The following is a 9,964-nucleotide window of genomic DNA, read 5'->3' as shown; positions in this document are numbered from 1 at the left end:
AAGACACCTGATGACGTGCCTTTATACTGAAATTTGGTCGAGGAGGTGCTTAGAGGACAGAAGGGGGCCGCAACTACTGAACCTGCACACCTGGAGCCTGTGCTCCATAGCGAGAGAAGCCACCACAACGAGAAGCCCGAGACCACAGCCTGAGAGCGGCGCCCATCCCTGCAACCAGAGAAGAGCCCACGCGGCAGCAGAGACCCAGCACAGCCGAACACAAGTAAATAAAACTATTAAAAAAATATGTGGATCACGGAACTTTCTCAGGATTGAAGCTGTGTTCGCCATCACGATGGTGATCAGTGCCGGCCACAGTCCCCCAGCTGGAGCACTCTGGGAAGAGGTACTGATCCAGACTGCTGGGGTCATCATCCCCAGGTAAGTCGTATAACTGTATAAGTTGATCCATGTCATAAGGACTGGAGGCCCAAGGAGGATCAGAGTCTCCAAGACTTATCTGGTGGAGATGAACAGTCAGGAAATTGCAGGATGAAGGGCAAGGAGTGGCAGCAGCCCCTTCACACTGCTGAGCACAAGAAAGCTCAGGTAGCTCGTGATGAGAATCATCTGCAAGGCTGAGACTCGTGGGATGAGTGCTTCCGGAAGTGCCCGGTAAGGACATCTCTTCCTCCTCTACTGAGACAACCTGGCATGGGTCTCCTGGTGACAGATTTTGCTGAGTCTGATTCTCCTCCCTCCTCCTTTTGACACGTTGGTTTTTAAACCAAGTCTGGAGAGGGAAGAGATGAGCAGGTTAATAAGAGGGGGAAGCATCCAAAGGAGAATCCTCATATACTCCAGAAATTGGTTGTTTCTGGTATATGCAAGTTACTCTCACACGTCTTCATGTTTAATTTGAGTGAGGAGAATTCTATTCTCTCCTGGCCCTGGAATCCAGGAGGCAAAGGGGGCATAGGATTGCACTGGCAACGGGCACGGCAGGACAGACTGCTTTCAGCCAAGAACAGGAGGTGTATTTAGAAAGTGGGTTTTGTCTTGGTGGATACTCTGCGTCCTCAGAGAGGATTCTGAAGCCTGAGAATAAGGAGTGGGAGTGTAGCTTGGGGTGCCTTCAGGATTTATCCAGCGGTTCTTCTGCCCTGAATACTCTAAGGGAACTTAGCCACAAGGTATATGGATAACTGAATGTTGTGATTAAGGAGAATCTAGAAATAAACAGGAACAGACCCAAATCCATCACCAAAGGATCTCATCTAGCACTGTGGGTCTGGAGTCAGAAAGGCCTAGGTTCAAATTCTGGCTCTACTGTTTATAATTCTTGGAACATGATTCCTCTCTGTGACTCTTCTTCTTCAAAAATATTTGGAACAAATATATAAAATGCTTAACATCTGTCCTGGCACACAGCAATTTTTCAAGCAATGAGAATTACATGATGACTAAATGTGTGTGAAACTCCGGGTTAGGTGTGCTATCTAGCTATACAGAGACAGACCTCAGTACATACCTTTATAACTGACTCATCAAGATGAGTAGTTGAAGCAAGTGTTCTTATGAGGAACCAATGTGGGTACCTGGTCCTTTCAAATACATCTCTTAGTGCTCCTAGCTGTTCTCCATTAAAGCGTGTGCGGAATCGGCGAGCTGAATTTCGTTTTTCTGTTAAAAGAGAATAGATGAAAATCTTTGCTAAAAAATACTTCCAAGGGAGTTGCCCATTGGTCCAGTGGTTAAGAATCTGCCTTGCGATGCAGAGGACATGGGTTTGAACCCTGATCGGGGAGCTAAGACCCCACACTTTGCAAAGCAACTGAACCCATGAGTCCACATAACTCCTCAGCCCACATGCTCTGGAGCTGGTCCACCACTACTAGAGAGTCTTTGCATGGCAATAAAAGATCCTGCTTGCTGCAAGTAAGACCCAATGCAGCCAAATAAATATTTTTAAAAATATATATATATATATATTCAATAATAAAAGAAGTGGATAAGTCACATACAAAGCAAGCAGGAAGAGTAAACGACACAATAGTAAAAACAAGTCAAGATTAATAACCTGTCAAGAGATACATGAAATAAAAAGATGTAAAATGTGTCATACAAATATAAAATATGGGGGGGGGTTAAAAATATATAGGATATTATATATGTGAACTTCATGGTAACAAGAAAACACTTATATTAGATACCTAAAGAAAATGAGAAAAGATATAAACAGAACACTAAAGAAAACAATCAAACCACAAGGTAAGAGAGAAAGAGGAGGAGAAACTACAAAAAAAGCCAGAAAACAATTTTTGCAATGGCAATTACACTCTATCAATAATTACTTTAAATGTAAATGGAATAAACTCTCCAATCAAAAAACCTGGGTGGCTAAATGGACTTTTTAAAGCTTCTATTAATATATGCCTTTTATATGCTGTCTATAAAAGATACACTTCAAAACTGCAGACAGAGGATGAAAGTGAAAGGATCAAAAAAGATATACCATGCCATGGCGTCAATGCTAAAGAAAATCAACCCTGAATATTCACTGGAAGGACTGATGCTGAAGCTCCAGTACTCTGGCCACCTAATGAGAAGAGCTGACTCACTGGAAGAGATCTGATGGAGAAAAAGACTGAAGGCAGGAGGAGAAGGGGATGACAGAGGACGAGATGGTTGGGTGATGTCACCGACTCAGTGGACATGAGTTTGAGCATGCTCCCGGAGATGGTGAAGGACAGGGAAGCCTGGTGCGCTGCAGTTGACGGGGTTGCAAAGAGTCGGACATGACTGAGTGAGCAACAACAGTGCCAATGGGAAGGAAAAGAATGCTGGGGTAGCAATACTTGTATCAGAAGAAACATACTCTAAAACAAAAGACTGTAGCAAAAGACAGAAAAGGGCATCACAGAAGGATAAAGGGGTCAATCCAACAAGAAGATACGTTTGCAGACATTTCTGCCCCCAGCATCAGTTCAGTTCAGTCGATCAGTCGTGTCTGACTCTTTGCGACCCGATGAATCGCAGCACGCCAGGCCTCCCTGTCCATCACCATCTCCCGGAGTTCATTCAGTTAGGAGGACATAAATATAGAAAGTAAACAGTAAAGAAATAAGGGGAGAAATATACAGCAACAGAGTAATAGTTGGGGACTTTCATATTACACCCTTAGGGAAATGACTTTCAAGATAAAATTCTCTATGCAGTCAAATTTATCCTTCCATGTGAGAACAGAATAAAGATACATTCAGATACTCATAGGGTCAATCAACTTGTTTTGTGTGCTACCCGAGGATATAGCTCAACTCAACAAAATGAAGAACAAGAGGGAGGGGCCTTCCCTCCTGGTCCAGTGGTTAAGAATCTGAGCTTCCCACGCACGGAGGTCTGGGTTCAGTCCCTGGTCAAACCCTGAGATCTCCCATGCCACCCAGTGCAGGGGTTGGGGGGTGGTGGTAACAAACAAGGGGGAATTCGTGTAGAAGAAAGGAGAATCCTCACAAGAGGGTGACAAGGGGAACTTCCAGGGTGAGTCCTACACAACAGGCCTGGAAAGCAAGCAGAGCTGATTCCTGGAGGAGGAAATGGCAACCCACTGCAGTATTCTTGCCTGGGAGATTCTGTGGACAGAGGAACCTGGCGGGCTACAGTCCATGGAATTGCAGAGTCAAGACATGACTGAGTACATGTACATGTACATCTGCAACCAATATAAGAAATAAATTATTGGTGTCCAGAATACAACACAAATGTTCTACTAAGCCTCAAAGGGGAGAAAAAAAACACTAGAAACATGCCAAAGGAAAGAAGTAGGAAATTAGCAAAAGAGAAAAGCAAAACAGACTTTAAAATAGAGTGAAGAGTCTGAATTTCATTGGTTAATAAAGAAATGGAACTGGATCAAATTTCACATACCCACTATTGAAAACAAAAGGCCCAAAATGGAGTCACTTATGCTCCACACTGCCAACAGATTTAATTCACAGTTTCAGCTCTCCCAGAAATGGAATCTTAAGCCCATCAATCAGGAATTGCCCAATCAGCACTAGTTAGGTAACTGCCTGATAGACCCCTGCTATCCCGTAAAGGGAAGTAACCCTGCAATAATCTGATTTCCCACCTTGTATAACCTAGTTCCTGTAATAATCTGATTTTCCACCTTGTATAACCTAGTTCCTATTCCCTTCTGCCTGTACAATAAAAATCATTCATTTTACACAGCTCCTCTGAGCTCTTTTTGGTATGCCAGACTGGGTCCTGCCTGATTCATGAATCACTGAATAAAGCCAATAAAATCTTTAACATTTATTCAGTTGAAGTTTGTTTTCGGAACACCACCAAATGGTTGACATTTAGAAGTATGACAGTACCACTTGTTCAAAAGGAGGTGGAGAAACAAAAACTTACATTACTGGTGATGTAATTTTCTACTACGTGTTAATCACTAAAGGAATGTTGCCTATAAGCTTCAATTATACATAACAGCCCCTCTCTGGGAACCCTCCCAGGTAATGGTCATTAAGCTAAAATATCTTTACCATATAGAAAATATCTTAACCAGGCTCACCTGAGAATGACTGCAGGAACGTCATTAACACATTCCCTCCAGAGGTTGATGGGAACCAGGAAATGCTTGACATTACTTCCTCCCCTTTTAGAAGAAGCCTGAATTGTAACTCAGACACGGAGATTCTTTGGGACTCAAGCCCACCATCCTCTTGGTCTGCCAGCTTTCTGAATAAAGTCAATATTCCTTGTCCCAAGAACTTGTCTGTGGGCTTCCCTGGGTATAGGAATCTGTCTGCCAATGCAGGGTATACAGGTTCGATCCCTGGTCTGGGAAGATTCCACATCCCTCAAAGCCCCTAGATCCTGTGCTCTTCAACAAGAGAAGCAACGAGAAGACCCGACACCACAACAAAGAGCAGCCTCCACTCGCCACAACTAGAGAAAGCCCTCGAGCAGCAGCAAGGACCCAGCACAGCCAAAAACAACAAAAAGAAAATCGTCTGTCGATTTATTGACCTGTCATGCAGTAAGCACTATGTTTTTCAAATGCTCCCTGTTGGTATAACCCAATGGTTCCCAAAACTGATGAGCCAGTGTTGGCAAAGTCCAGAGACTACCAAAAACTCTCACCCCTCTCACCTCAGTTTATCACAACCCAACTACTCAACCTCTAGCATCTTCAGCATGCACTGCTCTCACCCAGCTTACCTGCCATGAGAAATCCTTGAGAAGCACAGTGATTCAACCAGGTGTTGCCTGACTCTGAACTGTAGCCTTATATATCTGCTGGGTTTAGAGGCCTAATATTTAAGCAAAATTTTAACAAAATCATGCCCCACCCTGCCCCTCCCTAATGCCACACCCTCCCATCATCCACTCAACAGGCTTAATGAGAACCTAGGCTGTGCCTGGTGCTGTCCAGGGTCCTGGGGATAACGGTGTGAGTCCAGATTTCATTTCTGACCTCAAATAGTGGAGGAAAAGAAATCAAAGTCAAGAAGGACATGGATACAATGTTCAACACTGTCACTCAGAATAAAATAAATAAACAGGGTGCTGGGAGAAAGAATAAGTTGGGAAGATACCTGAAATCAAAAGGTGAAGAAGGGGTTTTGTGGGTGGGCAGCTCTCGGTGTGAACTGGGGGGCAAGAATGAATGCCTAAGGGACAGCTTGTGGAGGAGATGGACTGTCAAAGCCCCCCAACATCAGGTCTTCCCAGCCTTCCCACACAAGACAGCAGCTGACTTGGGGGAAGAACTTGGCAGAGCTTGAATCACAGAGGTCCTTGTAACTTAGGTTAAGGAGTTTTCAAATTCGGGACAGCTGAAAGTCCATGAACAATTCTAAACAAGTGAACTTAACAAACTGAATTTTTAAAGATTTTTTTGTTTTTGGCCATTTCAAGCTCTTTGTTGCATCTCATGGGTTCTTTTGTTGAAACACATGGGCTTAGTTGCCCCACAGTATGTGGGATCTTAGTTCCCTGATTAAGATCGGACCTGAGTCCTCTGCATTGCACGGTGGATTCTTAACCAATGGACCGACCACCAGTGAAAGTCGCTCAGTTGTGTCCTACTCTTTGCAACCCCATGGACTATAGAGTCCATGAATTCTCCAGGCCAGAATACTGGAGTGGGTAACCATTCCCTTCTCCAGGGGATCTTCCCAACCCAGCGATTGAACTCTGGTCTCCCATATTGCAGGCAGATTCTTTACCAGCTGAGCCACCAGGGAAGACAGGAATTCTGCTGGACCACCAGGGAAATCCTCAAATTAAATTAAAAAAAATCATGCTGCTCTCTTGCCTCTTAGCTTCCCTTTCCCTGACCCTTTGTTCAGTTTTTTTCCTCTCACCTTCATTTATCCTTCCTCAGTGTTTTTCTCTGCCAGAGGTATTACTCATGTATTTTGGTGAACATATGTAAACATTTCTGTATTTTCTGAGGACTTTTTCCCAGGACCCAGATTGGGAGATTACACTTTCTCAAAAACCATATGTACCTTGCTGAGTTTGTTATGCACTGTGCTGAACTGGCCACTGGAGCCTGCTAAACTCTAGCTATCCACTTAGGGTTTGTAGTGGTTTTTTGTTTGTGTGAATAAACTTTCTATAATGGAATAATTTTAAATTTACAGAAAAGTGGCAAAGATAATTAGAGAGTTTCCACAAACAATTCATCCAGCTCCCTTTAATGTTAATGTCTTACATACCCAGGTACATTTGCCAAAACCAAATTCACATTGGTATATTAACTAAATTTCAGACTTTTTTCTTCTCTTTTGCTGCACTGGGTCTTCACTGCAGCATGCAGGCTCTCTAGTTGTGGTGTGCAGACTTAGATGCCCTGAAGGATGTGGGATCTTAATTCTTCTATCAGGGACTGAACTATGTCCCCTGCACTGGCAGCAGATTCTAAACCTCTGGACCACCAGGAAAGTTACCAGACTATTTTTTATCTCACTAGCTCTCCCCCTAATGTCTTTTTTAAAAGACTTTTTTAAAGAACAGTTCTAGGTCCCAGGCAAAACTGAGAGTAAGATAAAGAGGCTTCCCATGTGCCCTCTGCTGCCACACATACATGGCACCCCTCACCATTATCCACATGCCCCATCAGAGTGGCACATTTTTTATAACAGATGAAGTTACACTGACATATCAGAATCATCCAAAATCCACAGCTTACCTGAGAGTTCACTCTTGGGGTTATACATCCTGTGGGTCTAGAGACATGTGTACTAACATACATTCATCCTTAAAATATTATACAGGAGGTTTTCACTGACCTGAAAATCTTCTGTGCCTCACCTACTCATCTCCTGCCCCCTGGGAACCTCTGATCGTCTTACCATCCTCACAGTTGTACCCTTTACTGAATGTCCTACGTCAGAATCATATAGTATGTAGCCTTTTCAGATTGGGTTCTTTCACTTAGTAACACACCTTTAAGATTCTTCCATGTCTTCATAGCTCACAGTTTTTAGTGCTGAATAATATCCCATTGTCTGAATGTACCAGTTTATTTACCCATTTACCTACACAGAAACGCCTTGATTTCTTTCAATTTCTGGCAATTATGAATAATGCTGCTATAAATATTTACATGCAAGTTTTCCAATGGACATAAGTTTTCAACCCCTTTGGGTAAACATATATAGGAGCACAGCTGGCGGTAAACACAGTGAGAATACATTTGGTTTTGTAAGAAAGCATCAAACTGTCTTCCAAAGTAGCTGTACCATCTTGCACCCTCACGAGCACAAGAGAGTCCCTGCCCCTCCATACCTGCATCACTGTTTGGTGTCGTCTGTGTTTAGCTTTAGACATACTAAAGGGTTTGTGGTGTTATCCTGTCGTTGTAAGTTACAGTTCTCTAAAGATGTCTGATGTTAAGCAGCATATATACTTATTTCCCATCTGTGTATCTTCTTTGTTAAGGTATCTGTTCGGATCTTTGCTGTTGCTCAGTCACTAAGTTGTGTCTGACTCTTTTCAGACCCCATGGACTGTAGCCTGCCAGGCTTCACTGTTCTTGGGATTCTCCCAGCAAGAAGACTAGAGTGGGTTGCCATTTCCTTCTCCAGGGGATTTTCCTGACCCAGGGATTGAACCCTGCATAGGCAGGCAGATTCTTTACCACTGAGCCACCAGAGAAGCTCCTTCAGCTCTTTGGCCCATTTTTCAATTGATTTGTTCTTCTTCTTGTTGTGTATTTGAGAATTCTTTGTTTTGACAAGAGTCTTATCAGATATGTGTTCTGCAATTATTTTCTCCCAGTTTGTGTGTCTTCTCTTCTCATTCTCTTGAGTTTGCAAGGTTTTGACTTTTTTTTTCACCAGAAGAGAGATCTTTGTCAGCCAGTAGTTCTCAAACTTTAGCATACATGAGAGTCACCTTGAAGGTTTATAAAAACATATAAAGCTGGGTCCCACCCCCAGAATTCAATATATCACTATATATGTAGATATAGATTGGGACCCATAAATACACATTTTAATAAATTCCCAGATGAGCTGATTTATTGATCTGGAAAGCACACTTAGAGGACCACTGTTCTTGTAATCCCAGGGTAGTCTTTTCGTATATATTGAAACCTGCTCATGACTTTCTAGATGAACTATAAAGCCTCAGGTCAACTCTGTATCTGTTATAAATATTTTCAGCATCCAAATTTGATGGCAGTTTTCTCTTTTAAAGAACCATTTTAATTTAGGTCATTGTAGAGCACAGAAATATTAGCAATATTCAATAACCTTATACAATGGATATAATTTAATTTTAACATTTTCTGAAATTGTGTATTTTCCATAATTTGGAGAGAATTTAGTTTAGAAGGGGCCATTTGCAAACCTGTAAAAATCACAGATGAGTCACTGTGGGAGAGGATAGCTAGATATTCACCAGTCACATTTCCTCTTTCCCAGGCATGTGGAAAAATACATACGGATATTGATCTGTAACATTCCTTTCTTGTGATATCTTTGTCTGCCTTTGGTATCAGAGTAATGTTGGCTTCATACAATGTATTGCATAATTCAGCAGTGAGGCCATCTCATCTAGGGGGGTTCCAGTAGGGAGGTTACTGAGTCAATCTCTTTACTTGTGTAGTTCTGTTTATATTATTATATATATTTTTCTTGAGTCAGTTGTGGTATACTAAAAAAACAAAAACAAACAAACAAAAAAACCTTGGCTGAGTGGCCAAAATGGCAAAGTAGGAAGACCCTGAGCTCACCTCCTCTCATGAACACACAAAAGCTACAACTATTTACAAAGCAACTGTCCATGAGAATGACCCAAAAACTAACTGAAAAGATCTTCTACAACTAAAGATACAAAGGTATAAAAAAGAAACCACGACAAGATAAGCAGAGATGCAGTCAAGACCTACTTTAGGTAGGCAACCCACGAACAAGAGGATAATTACAACTGCAGAGATTCCTCCGGAGGAGTGAGGATTCTGAACTCCCCAACCTAGAGGTTCTACATCAGGAAGACCAACCCCCAGAAGAAGGCCAGTGGGACTTACTTTGGGAGAGTCAGCTGGTGTAGGAAACAGACTCAACTGAAAGGATGCACACGGAATCCCTGATGCTCTGAGGCCCAGGGCAGGAGCAGTTGTTTGAAAGGAACCTGAGTCAGACGCACCTATAGATCCGGGAGAGCCTCCTGGAGGGGCAGGAGAGACTGGGACTCACCTGCCAGCAGCCCTTCTGAGGAGCTCATTCTACAAGGATACTGCTGCTGGTGCGTGTCCTTCTGGAATCTTCCCTCTAGCCGATTAGCACAGGACCTGGACCCACCCATCAGTTAGCTGGCCCCAGTCCCGGGATACCCAGTATCAATCAGCGGACTCCCCAGGGACCTGGCCCCACCAACCAGAGGGTCCAGGATCCACCAGTGGGCTGGTATTAGCTCTGGGACTCCTGGGGCCCCACAGCTAGTCCATCAGTGGGTGACACCAACTCCAGGACTCCCAGGACCCTGCGACAAAGGTCCTAGG

General features: G+C 43.2%; 1 protein-coding gene across 1 annotated transcript; it reads right to left on the bottom strand.

Annotated features, from left to right (window-relative positions):
- Positions 254-7,752, bottom strand: LEUTX (leucine twenty homeobox). Its single transcript, XM_018063175.1, has 2 exons — positions 7,747-7,752; positions 254-733 (listed from the first exon to the last, which is right to left on the bottom strand). Exons 1-2 carry the CDS (start codon positions 7,750-7,752, stop codon positions 254-256), a joined length of 486 nt encoding a protein of 161 aa, XP_017918664.1.

Source organism: Capra hircus, chromosome 18, assembly GCF_001704415.2.
Source record: "Capra hircus breed San Clemente chromosome 18, ASM170441v1, whole genome shotgun sequence".
Classification (NCBI taxonomy): domain Eukaryota; kingdom Metazoa; phylum Chordata; class Mammalia; order Artiodactyla; family Bovidae; genus Capra; species Capra hircus.
The sequence above is the reverse complement of the archived record's forward strand: the minus strand, read 5'-3'. Positions and strand labels throughout refer to the sequence as shown.